This window comes from Pollachius pollachius, assembly GCF_949987615.1.
Source record: "Pollachius pollachius genome assembly, chromosome: 6".
Lineage (NCBI taxonomy): Eukaryota > Metazoa > Chordata > Actinopteri > Gadiformes > Gadidae > Pollachius > Pollachius pollachius.
The window spans coordinates 3,995,826-4,021,857 of record NC_136939.1 but is presented as its reverse complement, the minus strand read 5'-3'; the positions used below and the strand labels follow the sequence as shown (position 1 = coordinate 4,021,857).

General features: G+C 44.8%; 3 protein-coding genes across 3 annotated transcripts; all 3 read right to left on the bottom strand.

Annotated features, from left to right (window-relative positions):
• Positions 1–8,062: 8,062 nt before the first annotated feature.
• LOC307076494 (olfactory receptor 10G4-like) lies at positions 8,063–9,016 on the bottom strand (the record flags this gene model as incomplete). The annotated part of the gene is made up of 1 exon (XM_079737519.1): positions 8,063–9,016. The coding sequence occupies one exon, from the start codon at positions 9,014–9,016 to the stop codon at positions 8,063–8,065; it is 954 nt and encodes a 317-aa protein (XP_079593645.1).
• Positions 9,017–13,900: 4,884 nt separating this feature from the next.
• On the bottom strand, positions 13,901–14,854 carry LOC307076918 (olfactory receptor 6N1-like; the record flags this gene model as incomplete). The annotated part of the gene is made up of 1 exon (XM_079738151.1): positions 13,901–14,854. One exon carries the CDS (start codon positions 14,852–14,854, stop codon positions 13,901–13,903), a length of 954 nt encoding a protein of 317 aa, XP_079594277.1.
• Positions 14,855–18,125: 3,271 nt separating this feature from the next.
• LOC307077521 (olfactory receptor 10G4-like) lies at positions 18,126–19,064 on the bottom strand (the record flags this gene model as incomplete). The annotated part of the gene is made up of 1 exon (XM_079738953.1): positions 18,126–19,064. The coding sequence occupies one exon, from the start codon at positions 19,062–19,064 to the stop codon at positions 18,126–18,128; it is 939 nt and encodes a 312-aa protein (XP_079595079.1).
• Between the last annotated feature and the right edge of the window lie 6,968 nt (positions 19,065–26,032).

Below are 26,032 nucleotides of genomic sequence, written 5' to 3'. Positions count from 1 at the left end.
TTTGTTATTTGTTTTAACTTAAAACTATACTGTGCGTAGTGAATTGCATTAAGCAACTATACGGTAAGGGAATACACAGGATAGGAATCAGAACATATACACTTAAAAACACAGGTGAACCTTATATGACGAACATTGAGATCCTGAGCGATCCTGGGGCGACATCTAGTGGATATTGGACATCACAACAATTACAACGGGGACTATGCTGTTGCAAAACTCGGGTCTCGGGAGAATTGCCATTGTGGAAAAAACGTAAAATATATTAGATTAAGGTAATGTATAAACTGTTAACCAACATTTTTTTCAACAATCAATCAATCAAGCTATTCTACACAGAGAGGAGTGTCAACGAATGAGACGTGACAGGTCGTGATGAATCTAAGCAGTACCAGCAGCATCAGGTGGTGGGGTAAAGTTTAGTTTTTTGTTTTTTTGTGACATTTCTTTTCATTCAGACTGACATCTGTATTGTACCTGATGGAAGTTTGTTTTCTTCCACTACGAGTGTTTTGTACTTTGTTAATGCATACATTTTAAAAAAAGAGGTAAAATAAAGAAACATGTGGTGTGTACAGCTTTGCTCCTCTAGGGGCACCCTTGCATGCTGTAGCCCTACCAGGGTTGGGTGACCACAGTTGGGTAGGTAGGTTAAATATTGACATTGTTTGGGCTCTGCAACGTCCGATATGGTTAGCTTTTGTGTTAGCCACCTTGGGCTAGAGCGTCATCATTCTAGAACGTCCTCATGCTCGAGCCTCAACAGAAGTCAATGAGAACAACAGAAAATATACGAAGCGGGCTTAAAATTAAACTGTTGATTCTGAAAAAAGTGTAAATTACCTCAAAAATCTTTAAGAGATAATTGAAGATCAAAGTGTGTTGATTTGTTAAAATTTTGAAGGCTATCGGTTAAAAAACTGAACAAGTCGCGAAGTGTAATGTGTAGTTGAGGTGTCTGCACTGCACCGGGGCCCAGACGGAAGAAAAAAAAAAAATCGCCTAGGGCGGCAAATGTGTCGGGGGCGCCCTCTGATGGCGCCCTTAATTAATTAACTAAATTATACGAAACCCTCACCGTAGTACACCCCCCTTCTTTTTGGAGGCACAGTACAGGGGGACATGACAGCAACGTCACAAAAATGGGTAATTCCCAATGGTTTAATTTAAAAAGGGATTTGAATTAATTTGTTTAAACTTGGTGTATTTTTAAATATTCCACTCCTACCATCATCGGCCGACCTTCGTTATTGGCGAGAGCCAGCTCCTCCGAAGTGGTGAAGGGCGGTGGAGCGGCCCCCCTCCCAGTCGTATTAATTTGGGTTTTCTTTTTATTTGCTACAGGTAATCAGGTAATATGAGATTAAAAGTTGGAAACTAGGCCATTGCAAATCATAGGCTAGTTTCACCTGAAATTATTCAAATGGATGCTTACAATTTACCACATTGAATAATATTTTTATATTTATTTTTTGGCCCCATGTTTTAGGAGCGTGCTGGCACCACATCTATGGGGGTAAAAGGCATGATGATACATGATAGATATTTTTTAGACAATTAAATAAGAACAACTTTCCATTTGTTCACTTGCTTTAATTAACGACAGCAGTGAAATGACAATAATCAAACATGTCATGAGCAGCTGAAAGTGCCGGTAGGTTTACATCTAAACAGAGTCATTAACTTCCTGTTCCGCTATGTGCAACAACATAGAGGTCCGTAGTGCAACAACATAGAGGACCGTAGTGCAATATTCCCTATCTCCCCCTGAGCCTTTAACACTCCAACACAAAGGCTGATAGAAATAAAAGAAAAACAGCATCGAACGAACGGTCGTATGCACTTTGTGCCATAAAAACGAGCGGAAAGTCCAACATGAACACAACGCCCACAGAACCCATTAAAGACTACCCCACAGCAAAGTCCTTATGCCAGGCAGGCACACTGGTCTTCCTGGTGGACCGGCGCAAGCCTGCCGCTGGCAACACGTCGGGTGGCGGTGGGAGAGGGGCCACAGGGGCCAAAGAGGCGGCGTACGAAGCACGCCCTGGGCCGGCACCACTTGCACGATTGAGCAGGGCTGCGTCCCGCGCCGGGGAGAGCCTGCAGGTGGCAGCGCTGGTGGTGGAGTGGGCCCTGACTCCGTCATGGGCCTTACTTGGCCGCTCGCAAGACCAGGCAGCTGCGGCATTGCATGAAGTGCTGGTACAGTGACACGAGACGACAGATCATCAAAGATCGAACGAGGTGGGGGCCGGTCGCTGTGGACTGGGTAGAACTTGCGCAGGAATCTTCGGTTCCGAGCTGAGACCCTGCCCGACCCGTTAATCTTGACCACGTACTGATCGTGCTGGCGCACCTCAACGACACTGCCCGTCCTGTCCCACTTGTTAGGGTGAGGCCCTGTCTGGTTCTGTACGCGGACAGAGTCCCCCACCTCGAGAGGTAGGAGGCGTTTGGTGTGCTCCGCCCAAGTGCCAGCTGTGCGGAAGTGGCGTTTGCGGAGGGCCTCCTCCCTCGCCGTCAGCTTTTCACGCCACGTTACGTGCGGCCTGTACCTCCCGGGGGGAATCGGGATGAAGTCGCGGATGGGCCGGCCGAAGACACACATCGCCGGGGATAGCTTCGTGTCAGGGTCCGGCGTATTACGGTATTGGAGTATCGCCCTCTGCACAGCGTCGGTGTCAAGTTCGCCCTTCGGGCCTGTATTGTCAGTGATGAGCCGCTTCATCGTCTTCACCCCGATCTCTGCGAGGCAGTTGCTGTGGGGGAAGGCCACCAATGAGAGGCGGTGGTGCACGCCCCATCTGCGAAGGAAAGACCTGGTCTCGGCGGAGGTGAACTCTGGGCCCCCGTCCGATGCAAGCTCTTCCGGAGTCCCGTACGTGGCAAAGGCACGGCGTAGTTGGCATATGAGGTCCGCGGCTCCACCCGTCGACCTTGAGATGATCGGCCAATTCGAGTAGCGGTCAACTATCACAAGATAGTGTACACCCCTGTGCATGAAAAAGTCTGGACGGGGTAAATGGCCATGACAGGCGGGGTCGGCGGCGCCGCGGGCTGAGAGGGCGCCATCCGGTGGCAGTGTTCACAGCCATTCCGAGTGGCGCAGATGTCAGCCGACATGTCTGGCCAGAACACGGACGATTCCGCGCGGGCGGTCATCATGGAGACTCCTTGGTGGGCAGCGTGCAGGGCGCTCAGCACTTCGCCACGGAGCGAGGGTGGTATGACTACCCTATCCTTGTACAGGACCACCCCGTCAGCTGATGTGATGTCCTCGCGGTACTGATGGAAGCCACGAATCGCCACCGGCATCCCAGCCCTTGACTCGGGGAAGCCGTCTGCTGCCATCTCCTCCAACACGCGCATATCCTCGCTGCTGCTCATGGCCTCCCTGACGCGGTCCCATGTCACGGACTGCAGTGATTCAAGCCCCGCAGCGCACCAGGCCAGGTCACCTTCCTCAACATCATCGGCCCTCGGCCCTGCCCACCGTATCAGAGACAGCACATCAGTGTGTGTGCTGGGTGAGAGGTGGGCCACCATGGCGGCATTGTCGTCCAGAAGATCCATGGGCGACGGGCATGGTGTGCCGACCGGCCTGCGCGACATGGCATCTGCAGCCCTGTTCTTCATTCCGGGGACATCGTCGAGTGCCCTGTCGCCAAGGAGTTTGAGCAGTGGCTTGTGGTCGACCGCAACAATCAGGTCCCTGCAGCCCAACACGAAGTAGCGCGCTTTGTCCAAGGCATCAGCGACTGCGAGCGCCTTGCCCTCTACAGGCGCGTATCTGGATTCGGCCGCGTGCGTGAATCTGCTGCCAACCAGCGTCACCTTCCATCCATCAGCGCAGCAGAAGGGCCTGACCGGCGCGCACTGACAGTGCTTCTGGAACAGCCAGAAGCCAACGCCCTCTTTTGACCAGTCCGTGGCGAGGCATGTCGGCTTGGACTTGTCAAAGATGCGGACGCCGCGCTCGATCTCCTGGACGATCTCCTCCTTTGATTCGCGGAAAACGTTCTCCAAATCCGGAGACCACTCGAAGCGTACCCCATGCAGTAGGAGTTTTCGGAACGGTTGCATGCGCTCGGCCATACTGAAGGCGTAGGCCACTTGGTTGACCAGTCCGAACCAGGACCTGACGTCAGTGACATTGCGGGGTCGTGGGAAGTCTCGGATAGCCTCCAGGTAACGGCTGCATGGCCGTACGTCGGACATGGTGATTGTGAAGCCCGCAAAGTCCACCGAGGGTGCGGCGAAGACAAATTTATCCGGGTTGAGGATGATGCCGTTCCTGCCACAAACGTCCAGCCATTGTGCCGCCTGGAAGTAGCTCTCTTCAACTGTATCAGCCCACAGGAGCGTGTCGTCCACACACTTGGTCTTGTTGCCGATGTCCGCAACCACCTCATCATAGCGCCGTGAGCAACCGTCACGCCACATACCCTTGTGGCGCCTAAAGGTACCGGTAGCGCCCCCATGGTGTGATGAACGTCGTCTTGTGGCGGTCATCTTCATGCAGCGGGACGCTGTGGTAGCCATTCCAGGCGTCGAATACAGTCTTGCGTTTCCCACTGGGCACCTGTCTCGCTTGGGGGAAGGGAGATTGCGTGTGCTGGGTCTCACGGAGCGCATGCTTTAGTGCTTGGAAATCGACCGTGCGTTGTGGCTTGCCGTTCTTTTTCGCACAGATCACCATGCGGTGACACCACGTCACTGGCGTGCCAATGGGCACTTCTTCCAGCACTCCGAGACGAACGTCCTGGTCAAGGCCCGCTTTCACCTCACCTTGCCAGTGTATGGCGACTGGGATGGGGGTGTGGCAGGCAACCGGTGTTGCATTTTCATCGAGCATGAGACGAAGCGGTGGACCAGACATCCTCGGCAAAGGCTTGTGGGGACATGTATTGAATGTGCTCTGAGCGTATAGTCGAAGTAAGTGTCTCCGTAGAGCTTCCCTGTTAGCCTCTGTGGCTGGCATGGGGAGCGTGGTTGGCCTGGTTGGAGGTTCCGCACGCCGCGGGCAGTCACATGGGTCTGAGGTCGTGAGGTTGACCTCCCCGAGTGTTGGGAACCTGTCTGAGATCATGCCCAGGTCCACAAAGGCTGCACGAGACAGGAATATACGGTCTGAGGTGTGAGTCACGTACGCGATCTGGCGTGTCTCCATTCTTCGGGCGTCGCCGCTGTTACCAGCGAACCTGACGACAGCGGCCCCGAGAATCCGTATGCCCTCATTATTCGCGGCCTTCATGGTCATGGATACGGGAATGAGGTCATCTGTGCTCAGGCCCATCTGTTGGGCGACCTTGACGCCGAATCAGGCAGCTCTGGCACCCTGTGTCAGCCATAGCAGGCAGAGTCACAGTGCGGGTGCGCTTCCGGAGGTCGAGGCCCAGTGCTTTGTAATCCTCGTTTTCAATCGTGAGTGTGAGGTGGATGTATGGCTGTGAGTTGGACGGGCGCTTCATCCACTTGTCGCACTTATCATCATACAGGTGGTGAGCGAGGGGGAGTGTGCGTACCATGTCGGCGGTGCTGGTGAGTGTGCACAGTTCGCCGAAGGCGGTCGTCTGCTGTTCGTCGCACACCCCATCAGCCTCCTCCGGTGCGGGCCTAGATGATCGGCCACCCAGGCAGACCTTGTCGAGGTGGTTCTGACGGTTGCATTTCCGGCACGTCTTGCCGTACGCGGGGCACTCGGCGTGCCTGGCGCGCCACTGAGGTGTTTTGCCGTGGCCTGCCTTGCCGCAGTAGACGCAAGTCCCCTCGGCCTTGACCTTGGGTGTCTCCGCTCTGGCGCCGGCCCTGGCGCGGACGTCCTGCTGCTTCCCCCGTCGATAAGAGCTGCTGATAGTGTCCGTGCTCTGAGGGTCAAGCAGGCGTGACGCTGAGCGCTTTCCTGACTCTTTGGCTTCGATGTACTCTATCATGTCCTTTAGTGGCATATCCTGATTCCTTTCGCCAAGCAGATCGAGCTGTATTTCTTGGTCTGTTATGCCGCGGGCGATCACATCAAGCAATATTTCCTCTGTGAAGTCGTTGACTTGGTCACACCCCTCCTTAGTGCAAGTCATTTCGTATTTACACGTGCCTGCCTGCCCCTTTAAGCGAGCATGAAATGATCGGATGGGCTTTTCGTGTCCCTGTCGCATGTTAGATAGGGCCACTCGAGCTACCATTGTGTTTTCTGCACGGACAGCGAGTGCCCTCATGGCAGAGAGAAAGTCCTTTTCATCACTGTCCACTAGGCTTTTGCCTGCAGCACGGGTGAGGTCTTTTCTCAGATCCTCCTCACAGCACTCTAGCAGTTGTGTGACAACATCTGATCCAATTAGTTTAGTGCCCCTCTTGTACTCACTCCAGCGGGTTAGGAAGTATGACCAGGTCTCAGCTGTTCCAGCCAATGCTATGGACGGGCGCCTGAGTTTCTCCATTTTGGCATTTGGGCGTGGTTCCCTAGGGGCTGCAGCGTGTGTGGTCGCGTGTATGTTCAGCATGGCCACCACCACTGCTGCTTCAGCATGTGTAGCCACATATTCACACTCCTCGATAGGGCAAGGCACATTCATCCTTGGTCTCACAGTTTTGTATTTTCGTTTCTTTGTTTTCAATGATGCGCTCGTATATCTGGGTTCCCGGGCGACGTCACTTGTAAATACACTCGCGGTCCGGCCACTCGTATGATCGCATTCTTTCGCGACGTCGGAGATGTCTACTTGGCTTAAATCCAGATGTTTGGTTATAAATAAGAACAACTTTCCATTTGTTCACTTGCTTTAATTAACGACAGCAGTGAAATGACAATAACCAAACATGTCATGAGCAGCTGAAAGTGCCGGTAGGTTTACATCTAAACAGAGTCATTAACTTCCTGTTCCGCTATGTGCAACAACATAGAGGTCCGTAGTGCAACAACATAGAGGACCGTAGTGCAATATTCCCTAACAATATGCAGAATCTTTTCCCTTACGAATTAACACGGTCGGCAATTTTGCCAGCACGCCACTGTAGCCTTATCATGGGCAACCGTGTTCCCCTTGGCTGTGATTTCGACTTTGAATTCCTTGTAGGAATTCATAATAATACACTGCTCGTCTTGGGTGAAATACACCGCTCTCGCTCAATTCATTTTGCATAAGGGTGAGTCAAATAACGCGATAAACCCCCTTTTATGTGAACGCGCATTGAACCTAAAGCGGAAAACCTGGTTCGACTAATTGAATCTAAAGTGAGCGTCGTGGTACCATTTAACTCTGATTGCGAGTTGCGTCTCTGTCGAGCCAGGTTTTCCCAAGAAAGCCTGGGTATGTTCAGCGAGGTTCGCTGAACATACCCAGTGAACCTCGCTGAACCATTCATTCAGACTCTGAACCAATCATTCAGACTCAGGCCCCCTGGCCTGAGTCTGAATGATTAGACTCTGACGTAGACGCTGAGTGAGGCTGCACACCTGTTGTGCATTGAGAAATCTATGTGCACAGGTTAAACCAGCCATCCCCAGACACACTCGGGATCGCTCCAACATTTTGGCATGGATCACCTGCTACATTTACAATTGTCATTCAAACGCTGCATTAAACAGGTTTTCAAAACCACCTCCCAGTGTCCTTGTATCAAAGGAGCGGAGCCCAGTTAAAGCCACCAGGGCGGTGTGTATCACTGACCTTGCTTCAGAAATAAATAACATTTCTTCAAACAAAAAAAAGGTTAGAGTTGGTTGCATAGATAGCCAGAATAGATATTACAATTTTCTGAACCAAAATATATCACATTCCAAATGGGAACAAATACTTTGTCATTATTTGAAAAGGAATAAAAAACATTTCAATCATGTTTTGATTTTATTATTTAGATTGTGAAAGATGGTTCATCTCTGTAAAAAGTTTGATAAAGATTAAAAATGCACTGTTTTCTCAGTTCACTTTATTCATCTTTTACACATATATACAAATGAAGAACAGAAGTAGAAGATGAAGACGCAGAAAGATACACCAGACATTCAAGCTTTTTCACACATCAGGCAATATTTGGTAAAGCACTACTGAGGTTACAAACATTAGTCCTTGGATGGTAAGACCGGATTTCTCCTAAGTGCCCGTAAGACAGCACCTATGATCTCTTTGTTCTGCAGACAGTAAACGGTGGGGTTAATGAGAGATGGCACTAGCGTAGAGATGATCTGCAAAGCGTTTCTCTCTGTTAAGGTCAGCCTAACTCCCACTCTGGTTAACAGTACTGACACCAGCTTCGGAGCATAGTAACAAACAACAGGGATGAAATGGCTGATGACAGTGCGGAATGTTCGCCCTCCCTTTTCCGTGCTTGGGAGCCTCAGCACTGTAAAGACAAGTTTCCCATAGGAAAGTAAGATCAATGGCAACTGCCCAGCGATTAGCCACAGACCAATTATACTGGGTAAGAACCAATACGGTTCTGGATCCACACAGGCTGCCCTGATGATCGCTGCATAGTCACAGAAAACGTATTTGATCACAGGCTGACAGTACGGCAGCTGATCTGCAATGTAAGTCAACTTGCCAATGCAGCCAATCCCCAAAAGCCAGGACACCACAATTAATATGAACACTCGCTGGTTGGTCAGGATGGTGCCATAACGTAAGGGCTCGCTGATGGCCACAGTGCGGTCCAGTGCCATCAGAGAGAGGGCCAGACACTGTGTGACGTCTCCTAGGTGGTAGAGAAAGACGCGAGACAGGCAGGAGTGGTAGGAGACGGTTTTGTCCCCGGCCAGCAGAACAGAGATCATGGTGGTACTGGCACCGGTGGTGAACATGATGTCCGCCAGAGCCAGGTTAAAGATCAGCAGGTACATGGGGCGGTGCAGACGCCTGTCTGTGGAGATGACGCAGATGTTGGTTGTGGAGCAGAAGAGGGCCAGGCAGTAGGCCAGCAGAATCCCAGCACCCATCAGCTTGTGGTAGGGTAGGTGGTCGAAGCCCGTGACGGTGAACTCCACCACGTTCTGCCCTGAGAAGTTCACTAACGACATCTTCACGCAAGGGAACCTCCCTTGACGCGTTAAAGCCTGATAACAGTCATGAAATGATGATGCTAGACTGGAAGCTTGGTTCTAAGAAGTGTGCATTATAAAGGTGAGTTTCAGAAGCCGCAGCCTATGGGATGCATGGCAGGGTGAGTCACGTGTTTTGGTCAAGTAGTTATTGTTATATTCTTTCCTCTGTGCAGAGGAAAGTCATATAGTCCTCTTTCCTCTGGTCGTCTCGCGTGCTAATGCCAATGTCTCATCTGCAATATAAAATAAATTTTCATTGCTGAATCCAAACAAGTGTTAAGATTAGATTGAACCGTACCAAATACATTTTCGGTTGCTCAGTCCTTTAACACTATTTCTGTCAATATTACATCAGAGTTGTCAAAATTGTTTTGCAACATCAGTGAAGGTTGAGTTCAGCAAGTCCCGCCAGACCTAATTAAATGGTACCCTATGGTCTTTAGGGACGTGAACCACACAAAAAAACAACACATTTTACGTTGTGTTCATGTGGTGATGCTGGCTCAGGGTCCAGGTTGGGGTTCATCTGGCCTGGACACAAGGGTCAGCACCACTACTCTTTGGATGAGTGCCATGGGGTCTGTAGTGACCACAGGGAGTCAGGATCACTGTTGTTTTCATCGGGAAGGCAGGAATAAAGCCTAAAGGGAACTAGGATATACCTTACAGATTTAAGATCACAGTGTCCTAGCGGCTGCTTGTTTCCTTCAGGCCCTTTCCATGCCATTTCCTGCATGAGGTCAAACGTGAATGGGAACAGGGATAGATATTCCTGGAAATCTGCACGGACTGTTAACTCGCCCCATATATATATATATACCTTATCTCCATCTTTTGGCTTTGCCAAGCCATGTGTGAACAAGAGCTGCTGAAAGTAGCAGCATGTATGAATAGTTTAAATCACTAGCAGTGCCTGAAATTTTATCCCAGTAATATACTGAGAACTATGCGTAAGAGGAGCTTAGAGACACATGTGTGTCCCTAGAGGAATCTGAACACCTGCAATATGCCCAGAAAGCTAATGAGGCCTCTTATTAATTTACTGACAATAAGCTGATAACAGAGGGACTCAAGGGGAAACAGTGGTTTGGATAATAGTTACAGAAACACAGCTGATGGTGAACTGAGGACTTGATGCACTGTGGCCTGAATTTGTCTCAAAGAAGGCCTCAGTCTTGAAGGCAGAGTCAGGGTCGGACTGGGACTGAACATCAGCCCGGGACTTTGAACCCACCACCACATGTACCATTTCTAAAAATATAGATTTACATAAACATTAAAGCTTGGAGTCAGTGCTTCTATCTGGACATTGTAATGCTGCACCCCTACAGATTGCCTACAATAACTCTATCCCGTATAACTGGACTGTAATGTAGTGGATTCCCCATCTGTAAGGATTTATGATCCCTCTACGAAAAAGGGCACAAGGCGATTCAAAGCAAAGGCGGCTGCTGCAAACCTGGAGCTACCATATGGATAATCTGGACCCAGGGGCCCCTTAGCATGAAAGGGCCCTCCGGTGTTGGGAGGAAAATAATATTTTTTTCCTCCTGACTAAGCAGGTAACCAAGTACTATCCTTCTGATATTTTCCAGACAAGATATTTTGTAGGTGTGTCATTGAAACATCCCTCTTTGATATGTTATGTTATTTTAAAATTTTTGATCTGGTTGACCATCTCTTTAAATTGTCTTTGTTGAAATTGGCGTACAGTGGCTTAGCGTAGTTGTGCTAGGCCCCGGTGAAAGTCTTGCGCTAGGCCCATTATTTTCCAAACCTTGAGGCTGGAGGGAGATCTCTGGTTGAGCAGTTGTTGATAGTGTGGGTTCGGTGGAGCTGAAGCAAGAGGGCATTGAGGTAGTGGCAGTAGCCTCCAGAGCCAAGTTTCATGATAACCATGGATCCACACTCATACGAACATTCTCACAAATGATCTTTCGAACGTTCGTAAAAAAATTCAGTGCGTTTCCCAGAACTCCTCTTAACAGGAACGTGCGTGCACTGCTCTAGCGATGTTCGTAGGCTTGAAAGTGTCCACTGACACGGTGCTGAAATGGGCTCTGTAGGAGGGGGAGACGCAGGAATGTTGTTAGATGAAAATGTATATTTTGTGGCAGCAAAAAAATATGGCCACACCAAGGCCAACAGCAGAGTAGCCTACGAAAAGAATAGACTACAATAATATGAATGCTAAAAATATTAAAACACAATAGATTAGGCCTAGGCCGACATATGCTATATCTGTCCTTATCCTGAACGTACTGTGCGTACATTTGGCACACTCTTTAGTCTAGAATCTTTGGTGTAAACATTAATAATGCAACGTTCCATTCATTCATTATCATTTGAACACAGAAGCTAGGCATTGACACGGCTATTGCTGACCCGATTAGGAGAGCTTGTTCTAGATCCTGGCAGGGTTATGATGGTGCGGGAAATGTAAGCGGGAAAGCGCACAGCGTTCAGGCACGCATCGCAGCACTGTTTCCCGCAGAAGTCTACGTTCACTGCAGAAACCACGCTCTCAACTTGGCGATTGTGCACCCCACTAAGCTCAGGGATGTTTTTAACTGTCTAGACACGGTCCAAGAAATAGTGATTTTCATCACAGCCTCACCAAAGCGCCTACAGTGCTTTATGGCAAACGATCACAACAAAAAACACCTGCAGAAATTCTCTGACACTCACTGGTCTCAGCATGATTCACGTATGTCTTCCCATTGATCACTATGAGGACATTTTAACCACAATGGTTGAATTAAAATCAGAGGGAGACAGCAGGCTCGAAAGCGACCTTCCACACAAGAGCAATGGAATCATTTGATTTTATCATTTGCTTTGTGATAGGGTTGCCTTGTGACGCGGCGTTTGATTGGTAAATTTCGGCTCCGCATCTATTTTTTGGAATTTTTAATTGCTGCAATAAATGTTGTTGACTTCTAACATGTCTCTGTCTTTGCTTTTAAATCTAACAGTAGTCTATGAGTAATATATAGGCGGTAACCACTGTTTTGGGGGTATTGCGAAATTGCGCCAGCTGGACATTCAGTGGTATTTGATGTATTTTAATAAAACACTTCCAATACCACTGAATGTCCAGGTGGTGACTCCCCTGAGGCTAAAGTAACGATGCTCTTTGCACTCTACGAGTACCCCTGGAGCCCTCGTTAGCTACAAGTGTTTTCACAACGTTGGTTACGCAACGAGGCTTTCGGGAAACTGTGAAAACTGTATGATGCTCGTATGACAAACTTCACAAACCACTTAGGCTAACGATAACTTTCGGTAAACTGAGCCCAGGTCTCGCTTCTCCATGCTATCGCTATCGTCAACATTGCTAACACTAGCACTAGCAGCAACCGATGGTCCTAAAAATTCATCCAGTCGCGGCAATTTGGAGCTGCGCACATCCATATCTTTCGTATCTACCTTTTTTTTGCATCACTTTTTGGCTTGATGAACATTGCTGCTGAAGGCTTGGCTTTCAGTAATTAATAGGTTAGATGAGACACTCGCATGAAAGACAAACATAGAATTTACGCATGAGGACGTATGATCAGAAATTATGAGAAGTAAAATGATTGGTCAAACAGATTTCCCAGCAGGCCATGTTCTTTGGTAAATGTTGAGAATTAAACAAAATATTGTGATTATGTTTTTTATTTACGTTCAAAGTATACTTACTGATATCCCTAATACGTAGATTAAAGAAAAGAAGGAGAAAATATATGAGGTGTGGGGGGGGGGGGGTAGAAACCACCATGACTGTTGTATGAGATAGTGGAGCAATATAAATATCAGTCAGCTCTTACACCAATTCATGACTAGACTTAGCACATGTGAATTCAGACAGTTCTCTTGTGGTGGAGGTTTATTATTATGCTCTGTGAGTTTACGTGAGGCGGGCCCTCGTTGCACTTCACCGGAGGCTCCGTCCACAGCCACGCCTCTGGCGGCGTGGCCAGGGAAGCCGACCGGATGCCTGGGGTGTCACCCGACTCTCCAAAAGAACAGTCCCACACTGAGCCAAGGATAAGGAGACAGTAAAGTACAACACAACGATTTTTGCAAATGGTTTTCATTCCAAATAAAACCTGGGATTATAACAATGAAATCTTAACAAGGGTTTTTGTTGTGTTCATGCACATTTTTATAAATATTAGATTAATTGAGGGTGTGAACTACTTTGATATTGTAGCATTGAGATTGTATAGTGTATTCCATTGTTACTGGTTGGAGTCTAGTATGGCAACAGGTAATTGTGGAATGTTTGTGGATGACGGCTGGTTTCAGCAGCCTCATCCACAATTGTGTTGTGCATTGAGCAATCTACATTCACAGGTTAAACCAGCCATCCCCAGACACACTAGGGATTGCTCCAACTTGGTGGCATGGATAACCTGCTTCATTTACAGTTGTCATTCAACTCTGCGATAAACTGGTTTCAACACCACCACAAGTGTCCTGGTTTCGGTGGAGATCAGTAAAAGCCACTTTGCGTAAGAAATTAATTTAAAATGTGTGAGTTGGTTTCATGATTAGCCAGAATAAATATTACAATTTTCAGAACCAAAATGTATCACATATCAAAAGTCTACATGTACTTTGTCATTATTTTGAAAGGAATAAAAAAACATTTGAAATTGGTATTTATTTTATTATTTAGATTTTGAAAGATGGTTCATCTCTGTAAACAGTTTGAGAAAGATTAAAAATTCATTGTTTTCTCAGTTCACTTTTACGCTTAAATACAAATGAAGAACAGAAGTAGAAGATGAAGACGCAGAAAGATACACCAGACATTCAAGCTTTTTCACACATCAGGCAATATTTGGTAAAGCACTACTGAGGTTACAAACATTAGTCCTTGGATGGTAAGAACGGATTTCTCCTAAGTACCCGTAAAACAGCGCCTCTGATCTCTTTGTTCTGCAGACAGTACACGGTGGGGTTAATGACAGGTGGCACTAGCGTAGAGATGATCAGCAAAGCGTTTCTCTCTGTTAAGTTCAGCGTAACTCCCACTCTGGTTAACAGTATTGACACCGCCTTCGGAGCATAGAAAGAAACAACAGGGATGAAATGGCTGATGACAGTGCGGAATGTTCGCCCTCCCTTTTCCGTGCTTGGGAGCCTCAGCACTGTAAAGACAAGTTTCCCATAGGAAAGTAAGATCAATGGCAACTGCCCAGCGAATAGCCAAATTCCAATTAAACTGGGGACAAACCAATACGGTTCTGGATCCACACAGGCTGCCCTGATGATCGCAGCATAGTCACAGAAAACGTATTTGATCACAGGCTGACAGTACGGCAGCTGATCTGCAACGTAAGCCAACTTGCCAATGCAGCCAATCCCCAAAAACCAGGACACCACAATCAATATGAACACTCGTTGGTTGGTCAGGATGGTGGCATAGCGTAAGGGCTCGCTGATGGCCACAGTGCGGTCCAGTGCCATCAGAGAGAGGGCCAGACACTGTGAGACGTCTCCTAGGTGGTAGATGAAGACGCGGGACAGGCAGGAGTGGTAGGAGATGGTTTTGTCCCCGGCCAGCAGAACAGAGATCATGGTGGTACTGGCACCGGTGGTGAACATGATGTCCACCAGAGCGAGGTTACAGATCAGCAGGTACATGGGGCGGTGCAGACGCCTGTCTGTGGAGATGACGCAGATGTTGGTTGTGGAGCAGAAGAGGGCCAGGCAGTAGGCAAGCAGAATCCCAGCACCCATCAGCTTGTGGTAGGGTAGGTGGTCGAAGCCTGTGATGGTGAACTCCACCACGTTCTGCCCTGAGAAGTTCACTAACGACATCCTCACGCAAGACAACTTTGCTTGACACGGTAAGTGTCATAATAAAGGTGAAGTTCGGAAGCTGCACCCTATGGGATTCATGGCTGGGTGAGTCACGTGACCAATGATGATGGACACGGAGGAAGACAAAGAAAATACGTCAACATGTTTGTGTTTTGCAATGTAGTTGTTGTTGCAAAGTTATTTTTTCCTCTGTTTAGAAGAGGTCTATATAGTCTGTTTACCAAACCTCTTGCGGTCTCGCATACTTATTTGGATGTTTAAAAGATTTTCATTGCCGAATCCAAACAGGTGTAAAGATAGACTCAGCTGTACAAAAATACATTTGTGGTTTTTCGTTCCATTAACACTATTTCCTGTCAATATTACATCACAGTTGTCAAAATTGTTTGGCTACATCAGTGAAGGTTGAGTTCAGCAGGTCCCGCCAGACCTAATTAAATGGTACCCTGTGGTCTTTAGGGACATGAACCACACAAAAAAAACACATGTTACGTTGTGTTCATGTGGTGATGCTGGCTCAGGGTCCAGGTTGGGGTTCATCTGGCCTGGACACAAGGGTCAGCACCACTACTCTTGGGATGAGTGCCCTGGGATCTGTAGTGACCACAGTGAGACAGAACCTCTGTTGAAAATCTCATCGAGAAGACAGGAATAAAGCCTAAAGGGAACTAGGATATAACTTAAAGATTTTAGATCACATTGTCCTATTTGCTGCTTGTTTCCTTCAGCCCTTTTCCGTGCCATTTCCTGTATGAGGTCAAGCCTCAATTTAAAAAAGGGATCGATATTCCTGGAGATCTGAACCAGCAATGTTCCTGCTGAAAGCCTAGTAACATTTCCGGGTCACTGTCTGTATGGCAGTGCTGTGAATGAAAGCAGCAACATCGCTGTTAGAGGCACGGAAAGGGTCACGTCCTCTGATGTAAGGCGCTTTCAAGTAGAGCGAGCAAACCAATCACAAGACTCAGTTGAGGACATATATGAAATCTGCAACTGTTTATCTTAATGTGACCCATACATATATATACATTACCCCCATCTTTTGGCTTTGCTATTCCATGTGTGTACTGAAATGTGCCTGAAAGTAGCCGCATGTGTGAATAGTTTAAATCACTAGTGGTGCCTTCAATGTTGTCCCAGTAATTTGCTGGGAACTATGCACCAGAGGGGCTTAGCGACACATATTTGTCCCTGGAGGAGTCTGAACACCTGCAAATTGCCCAGTGAGCTAATGAGGCCTCTAATTAATTTATTGACAATAAGACGATAACGGAGGGACTCGAGGGGAAACAGTGGTTTGGATAAGATTTACAGTTACACAGCTGATGGTGAACTGACGACTTGATGCTCTGTTGCTTCAATGGTCTCAGAGAAGGCCTCAGTCATGAAGGCAGAGCCAGGGTCGGACTGGGATTGAACATTGGCCTGGGACTTTGAAACAGCCCCACCACCACGCGTACCATTCCTAAATACATATATTTACATATACATTAAAGCTCGGAATTAGTGCTCCTACCTAGCCATTGCAATGCTGCATCCCTACAGATTGTTTATAATAACTCTAAACTGTATTACTGGACTGTAACATAGTGGACTCCCCATCCCCCTCACTATCTAAGGATTTTGGATTGCTATACAGTCGGGCAAAGCAAAGGTTGCTGCTGCAAACCTGAAACTACCATAGGCAATCTAAGCCCAGGGGCTCCTTTGCATAAACGGGCCCTCTGGCGTTGCTAAAAACAAAGGAAAAAAGGACTCCACAGATATGACACAGAACTTTACCCATCACTTGATCTTGCTAATCATCCAATCAGAATGAAATAAAAGTTAGGGATGCAAGAAATACCGCAAAATGATCATGGAATACACTGCTCAAATCTCAGAATACTCGAGGACTCATTGCAGCCCTTTTATTAAAAAAAAGAGATTAAGGTCTGTGATAGTTTCCACTAATTTACAAACACCAAAATTCCCTTTTGATCTGTATTTTATGCAGTATCCATGTGCTTTATACATACACCGGAGCTCGACTGGTCACGCAGTTTTGACCAGCTTCCTACTGTTGCGGAGATGTTGATAGACTTTTTCCCCTCCTGGCTAAGCAGCCAAGCATGTAACCAAGTAATATACTTCAATATTTTCCTGACAAGATATTCGGTGTATCGTGGAAACATCCCACTTTGATTTGTTATGTTACTTTAATGCATTTAGATCTGGTTTCCCATCTCTTTAAATTTAATTTGTTGCATGGTGGAGTGACCAGGGCAGCTGACCGGACGTTTGGGAAGTCACCCCATTCTCCTCAAAACCAGTCCCACCCTGAGCCCAGAATAAGGAGACAGTAAAGTACAAGACAAGGACTTTTTTGAAAAGGTTTTCATTCCAATTACAACCTGGAATTCTAACTGTGAAATCTCAATTATTTATCTGTTTTGGGTGTATTCGTGCACATTTTTATAAATATTAGATTAATTGAGGGTGTGAACTATTTTGATTTAGTAGCGTTGAGATTGTATACTGTATTCCATTGTTACTGGTTGTAGTCTACTATGGCAACAGGTAATTGTGGAGTATGTGTGGATGACGGCTGGTTTAAGCAGCCTCACCTGGCCCGAGTCAGACAAATTAGACTCTGACGCTGAGTGAGGCTGCACACCTGTTGTGCATTGAGCAATCTACGTTCACAGGTTAAACCAGCAATCCCCAGACACACTCAGGGTCACTCCAACATGGTGGCATGGCTCACCTGCTACATTTAAAATTGTCATTCAAACTCTGCAATAAACTGTTTTTCCAACACAACCTCCCAGTATCCTGGTATCAGAGGAGCCCAGTACAAGCTACCTTGGCAGTGTGTAGCACTGAACTTGCATCAGAAATAAATACATTTAAACCATAAGGTGTGAGTTGGTTGCATGAATATCCAGAATAAATATTACAATTATCTCAACCAAAATGTATCACATACCAAAAGTGTACTCATACGTTGTCATTATTTGGAAAGGAATAAAAAACATTTCAAATGTGTTTTGTTTTTATTATTTGGATGGTGAAAGATGATGAATCTCTGTTAACTATTTTTTTCTACAGAGATTTATCATTCATTGTTTTCACTGTACACTTTTTTCCTCTTTTACACATATTTACAAATGAACAGTAGTTGAGAAAGACGAAAGAATGATACACCTGAGATCCAAGCTTTTTCAAACTATGGCTTCAGGTAATATTGGGTAAAGCAATACTGATGTTACAAACATTAGTCCTTTGATTATAAAAGATTTCTCCTAAGTACACGTAGGACAGCGCCTCTGATCTCTTTGCTCTGCAGACAGTACACGGTGGGGTTAATGAGAGGTGGCACTAGCGTAGAGATGATCAGCAAAGCGTTTCTCTCTGTTAAGTTCAGCGTAACTCCCACTCTGGTTAACAGAACTGACACCAGCTTCGGCGCATAGTAACAAACAACAGGGATGAAATGGCTGATTACAGTGCGGAATGTTCGCCCTCCCTTTTCCGTGCTTGGGAGCCTCAGCACAGTAAAAACAAGTTTCCCATAGGAAATTAGAATCAATGGGAATTGCCCACCGAGTAGCCACAGGGCACCGGTACTGGACAACACCCAATATGGTTCTGGATCTACACAGGCTGCCCTGATGATCGCTGCATAGTCACAAAATACGTATTTGATCACAGGCTGGCAGTACGGCAGCTGATCTGCAATAGACACCAACGTGCCCATTAGGCAAATCCCCAAAAGCCAGGACACCACAATCAATATGAACACTCGCTGGTTGGTCAGGATGGTGGCATAGCGTAAGGGCTCGCTGATGGCCACAGTGCGGTCAAGTGCCATCAGAGAGAGGGCCAGACACTCTGTGATGTCTCCTAGGTGGTAGATGTAAACGCGGGCCAGGCAGGAGTGGTAGGATATGGTTTTGTCCCCGGCCAGCAGAACAGAGATCATGGTGGTACTGGCGCCGGTGGTGAACATGATGTCCACCAGAGCCAGGTTACAGATCAGCAGGTACATGGGGCGGTGCAGACGCCTGTCTGTGGAGATGACGCAGATGTTGGTTGTGGAGCAGAAGAGGGCCAGGCAGTAGGCCAGCAGAATCACGGTGCCCATCAGCTTGTGATAGGGTAGGTGGTCGAAGCCCGTGATGGTGAACTCCACCACGTTCTGCCCTGAGAAGTTCACTAACGACATCCTCACGCAAGGGAACCTCCCTTGACGTGTTAAAGCCGGAGCACAGTCATTATATGAGGATGCTATAGCACAAGTTTTTCTCTAAGAAGTGTGCATAATAAAGGTGAAGTTCCGAAGCCGCACCCTATGGGATGCATGGCAGGGTGAGTCACGTGACAAATGATGGTGGGCACAGAGGAAAACAACAAAGAAAGTACATCATCATGTTGGCGTTTTGCAAAGTTATTTTTTCCTCTGTTTAGAAGAGAGCCATGTAGGCTGTTTACCAAACCTCTGGGTGTCTCGTAAGCTAATTTGGATGTTTAATCTAATAGATTTTCATTGCCGAATCCAAACACGAGTAAAGATTACACTTAACTATACAAAAAAACATTTGTGGTTGCTCATTCTTTTAACACTATTTCCTGTCAATATTACATCACAGTTGTCAAAATTGTTTGGCAACATCAGTGAAGGTTGAGTTCAGCAGGTCCCGCCAGACCTAATTAAATGGTACACTGTGGTCTTTAGGGACGTCAACCACACAAACAAAAGGCCTGGCCTGGACACAAGGGTCAGCACCACTACTCTTGGGATTAGTGCCCTGGGATCTGTAGTGAACACAGGGAGTCATTACCTCTGTTGAACATCTCATCGAGAAGACAGGAATAAAGCCTAAAGTGAACTAGTGCCTGCAATGTTGTCCCAGTAACTTACTGGGAACCATGCGTCAGAGGGGCTAAGAGACACATATGTGTCCGTTGAGGAGTCTTACTATCTCCAAAATGCTCAGGGAGCTAATGAGGCCTCTTATTAGTTCACTGACAATAAGCTCATTACAGAGGTACTCGAGGGGAAACAGTGGTTTTGAAAAGATTTACAGTTACACAGCTGATGGTTAACTGAGGACTTGATGCTATGTGGCTTCAATTGTCTCAGAGTAGGCCTTAGCTTGAAGGCAGAGTCAGGGTTGGACTGGGACTGAACATCGGCCCTGGACTTTGAATCAGCCCCACCACCACACATACCATTCCTAAATACATAGATACTTTCTTCAATTAAACAGCTCTAAAACAGAAGCCATCCTCATCGGCACACCACATCAGCTCCGCTCCTCCCACATCACCAATATCCCTATCTCTGGCCAAAACATCCCCCCTTCCACATCTTTCACCAACCTGGTTGTTAACATGGACCAGCAACTGAACTATGACACCCACATCTACCACCTTAAAAAACATTGCCAAACTCCGGCCTACAGTCACCCTGGCAGATGCAGAGAAGCTCGTCCACGCCTTTGTCTCCTCCAGGTTTGATTACTGCAATGCACTCCTCATCGGGATCTCTGGCAAGAGCATCCAGAAGCTCCAGTACACACAAAACAGCGCTGCCAGGATCCTGATGAGGGTGCGCAAATATGAACACATTACCCCCATCCTCAAATCCCTTCACTTGCTCCCTGTCACCCCTCAGAATCGAATACAAGGTCCCCCTCCTCACCCACCAGTGCATCCACGGACAAGCCCCCCCCCCCCCCCCCCCTCAGACCACCTCACACACCCTTCACTTTGCATCAACACACACCCTCAGACCACCTAAGACCAATCGGACTGTCGATCGGACTGTCTCCGCTGCTGCCCCACGACTATGGAACGCTGACCTGACCCCCTGAAGGCCCCACGGACTACAGCTGTTTTTAAACGAAGCCTTAAGACATATATTTTTAAAAAAGCCTTTTGCTAATTTCTCTTTTACTGTATATATATTATATGTTATAACAACCCTTTTTTTTTCTTTTAAACTCTGTAGCGCTTTGAGATTTTCAAATGTAAAGTGCTCTACAAATAAAATGTATTATTATTATTGTTGTTATAGATTTACATAAAAATTAAAGCGTAGGGTCACTGCTTCTACCTGGCCATTGTAATGCTGCATCCCTACATATTTCTTACATAACTCTATGCTGTATTACTGGACTGTAATGCTGTGGATTCCCCATTCCCCGTCTGTATGGATTTTGGATCGCCATTCCATTGTTAGTAGTCTACAATGGGAAAGGTAATTCATTAAATGTGTAAATTGATTGGATGATTTGCCATAACATATTGAATTACAACACGTCTTTTCTAGAGCTGTTTGTCCGTTCTGCTCTACTGAAGAAACATGGCAGGCTCCGTTGAAATGGATCTGCATGCGAACATTGTCTTAAATTTCTGGCAAGGTCTACATACTGCACCTATTACTCTATTTCTCTTCAACAATACACTTACTAAAATGAGTTGAAATTGTTGCAAAACATCAGTCAAGTGGAGATCTCCCAAGACCTAATTAGAGCAGTGTAATCTCCTGGCGCAGGAGATTACACTGCTGTTGTCTCCGGTGACGCCTGGCACGACTCAAAAACAAAAACATGTGTTGATGGTAATGACAGATCAATTAAATGATTCATTTTATCACATTCATGTGTTGTATCATTCCTTCACGTAGACAATGATAAGGAAGTTAACTTTCCTCCATTTTCTATCTTCTATCTAAACGAATATATGCAAAGTTTGTATCATTTAACTTTCCTCTCCTCAAAGTGAGATGCATTCGACTGTTAAATGTTTACATGCGTGTGGTGTAACTGTAGAATTACATAACTACAAAACAATTAAGATTATAAAAATACATTACATTTTGACCGCTTTAGTTTATATGAAGGGTAAATTAAATTCCTAAAAAACAACAAAGGCATTAAATGATAATTTTGCTAAATTGACTCAAGTATAACACATTAATTTCACATTTGATTACCATTAATATCTTCATTGTCATTCTGCATGGTTCGGTGCCACATCATCAACTTGTGGCTAATTGAAAGAATGTTTAAGAAAATATTTGTGATACAGATACTTCTCACCTTTAGTCCAGGAATTGGAGAGGTGTTTTGAAGCTTTTATTACAAACCATCAGGCTTATCATTACTGCAAACCCAGTTTGGCCTTCTGACCCCTTATAGCTTGCAGGTTCAGGATCACATCCTACCAGCTGTTCCTTTCCTCAGACACACCTGTCTGTCTCTAGAGGAGTCTGAACACCTGTCGTAGGCCCTGGGACCTATTACTAATGAAATGATGATTCATTTACCGACAATAAGCTGATAATAGAGGGTCCCAATGGAAAACAATGGTTTGGAGAAGAGATCCAGTTCCATAGCGGAAGATGACATTCAGACGATACTCATACTGATGCATAAGGCTTCATCCTCTGGAAAGCTCACACTCGCCAATCAATTAAGTGGTCAACAGCAACAACAAATTGTATTGATGAAAGACTCATCCATGAGTCACACAATGTTGACAGACAAGGGAAAGGAAAAAGAGATATGAAGAAAAAGAAAGAGAGACATGTTGGTATTTTTTATGGGTTATTATTGTTGCATGTATTTATTGTTTCTACTGATAAGACAGAGTGGAAATCCTTTATTCTTATATCCAGATGTCGGGTCATTTTATCAATGACCCTGAGGTAAATGCAGTTGTTCATTGTAATAAACTTTAAAATAACTGTTTTGTTTTGTTGGTATTACATCATAGACGATACAAAACGTTATCCATTAAAACATGCGTTTCTAGTAGATGATAAAAAGTTATCTTTAACTCTTTCTTGTCAACATTACATCACTATACTGTATTGAAATTGTTGCAACATCAGTGGAGTTAAGTGAGCCGGTCTCGCCAGACCTAATTACCTGCTACATTGCTGTCTCTGGGGTTGACGTCCAATAACAAAAACACATATTACGTGATGAATGGAACATCCTACTTTTTATTTGTGGATTATAAAGTCCCTTAATGTTGGTCCCTTAATTATCATAAAGACAATTAAAAGTAAATTGTATTGCATCATCTTCATTACATTTTTCAGGGTTTGATATAAACTTTTGAATTGCATCTAATCGGGTCACAAAAGTTAAGAACACAACTATTGATACATTTGTAAAGCCTATGAAACTTATTGAGTTTTCTATCTGTTAATATTGTTACATGCTTATGGTGAAACTCTACCCAATTCAATGGCAGGTTAAATGGTAAATAGAGTGGGGTCACGTTTCAGGGTTGGTTCTCATGACCCCAAATGTTTGGTAACGTAATTTTTAGGACTACTGTCATTAAAAACAAACGTGTTGCATTACAGCGTTACCTACAGAGAAGATAACATTTTGAAAATGAAAAGATAATGTATGAAAACCCCTTTGTGATTATGAGAGCATGTCGATTAAAGACACGTTCCCTACAATCAGAAGTATTCCAAGGGGTGAACCATTGTCACTGTAAAATAATAAGGCAATTTAGATTTTTTTATCTTTTATTTTAACGGCTAATTTATTTTAGTGTAATCATGGTTAGGGTTAACTACATTTTAAGTTTCATGATCTCTATTCCATCAGACTAATTAAAATGTTGCTTTTGGAATTTGCTGGTCATGTAAAAGTTAAAAAGTTAGTTAAAGTCAGGTACTTTACCACCAGGGGTCAGTGTGATGAGCCCTTTCAAAATTCGCCATGTCCTGTGACTTTGCGACATCATTCTATTGAGTGTCCACACAGTTGATTGATGGATAGATAAGTCTACCAGGTGTTACAGTCCCGTATTATCGTAGACTTTTCTGTCCATCATTCATCCATCACACATATGATGTCACTTGAGTATATTTTGAAATGGCTTTCAAGGGTCATAACAAGCCCCTTTTACAAGGAGATTCCTTATGCTCGCAGGCGTTGAATGCTCTCGGTATGTTAAGATAATTTCAACAAATGGGACAACAAATGCTTCTTAAATAAATTGTGTACCCTAGCTTCAAATCTTTAAAAAAGAAAATTGTCAGAAATATACTTTTTTATAATTTTGAAACCTATGATATTGTATTGTTATTTATTTGAGCTCTTTTTAGATATTGATTTCATTAAATGCAACAGTAACAACCATTGTTTTAATAGAAGGCTAACATGATGTCCCAGAACGATTATTTATATACGACCTATTTCAATGTAACACCGTCAGTCCTTCATTCTTATATGTCCCCCTGTAACTTCAAGTTTACCAGCGTTGTTATGATATCGAGGCGTATCTGAAAGACTTTTGAGGAATCGACGATCGATAGATTCCTTGAGTTGACAATAGCAGAAGGTATGGTTCAGCGTCGGCAGCGAAGTTTCAGACATTTCACTTGCATGCCGCTGTTGTGCATGTTGGTGATCTCATTTGACTGCTTTCATTCATCTATTTGTGTTACTATAACATAATGTGTCAGTTCAATAATTAGAACGATAATAATAACAATGCAAATAGGGACGGTTGATGTTGTCGAAATTTATTTAAAAAAAAAAAAAGTTTTTTACGTCCAATATGGTTAACTTAGATGATATCCGATGGAAGAGTGCATTAGACTTTCATAATAATTATTCTGAAAAGGGGATTGACTTTTTGATCCTTACTTCTCAAATGTATGTTATTTATTGAATGTTTCGACATTAAATGATTTGATCTTATCTTATTTGAGCTTTTTATTTTATTTACTCCTTCCAGTATGTCCACCACCTCACCACCGCACAACCGCAGCCGAAGTGAAGATGAGGACGACCCAGTCGACCGCATGATATCACGCACGGGCTGTGGCGAGCTTCACTATGCTGTCCAGGAATGCATGGCGGAGCACCAGGACTGGCGCAAGTGCCAAAGTCAAGTCCAGACATTCAAAGACTGCATGACAAGCTTTCAAAACTCAAAGAAAGAACAGCTCAATAAGCATCAGCACGACTCCGCCAAGTCCGCACATAACATTAACCATGTGCCTAATTAATGCAAATTATCTAAATTAATGTAGTGTCTCTTGTAAATTTATGTTTTTTCCTAAATATATTGTTTTCCTGAGAATCTGTTTTCCATTTTATTTTGAGTGATACTGGTTGAAGCACAATTAAGTTATTTATAGCTGTTCTATCTTATCTATTGTGTGTATATATATATATATATATATATATATATATATATATATATATATATATATATATATATATATATATATATATATATACATAAATGACAGTATTTACTTAGTGTACTTAATATTTGCATTTTTTTATTATTTACCAATTAGTTCAAGCAACACAACACTTAGGTAAGGTTTAGGTCGTTGTGGATGAATGGTTTAGGCAACACAACTACTTGGTATGTTTAAGGAAACAACTACTTTTTTACCTTAACCTTTTTCCTCACCCTTGACAAAAACTAAGACATTCACACATATTTAGAACTTGGTTTGGTTCAAGCAACGACTTGGTAAGGTTAAGGTCGTGGTGGATGAATGGTTCAGGCAACACAACTATTTGGTTAGGTTCAGCAACAAATACTTTTTCAAAACTAAATATTCTCACAACCTTCACAACTACTGCAAATCGAAGACATTCGATTAATTAATTGGTCGAAGACTGCAGAACACGAAAACCTAAGACAGACAGAGGCAGAGTAGGACGGGTCATGCCTTGGTCATGCCTGAATTGATTCTGTTAAGAAAGACTATCGTGCCTAAGATAAGGATATTGTGTGTACCAACTTCTGATACACAAATAAAAATCAACACGTTACAACTATTTTTTAAATTTATTTGGTTTATTTGTATTTTGCACAATATTACTTTCACAGAATATGTACCATCCTGTTTTAAATGTAAACAAAACACATTGAATATGCAAAATCGTATTAACCCAGAGCCAAGTAAAGAACCCTATTCATGAACACCTCCGCCAATGATATCTATGCCTGCATATGCAAAATGCATGAATATTTAAGATGGCACATCGATAGAGTTCATAAAGTGACATGAAGCTAAAACATGAAGGTAAGGTTAGAAAATATGAACATTAAACAATATTCTTTTGGAGCATCGACCTGTTCATTTGCAGGGTCCATATATTTTTATTAATAAAGTATGCTGATGTTGATTCA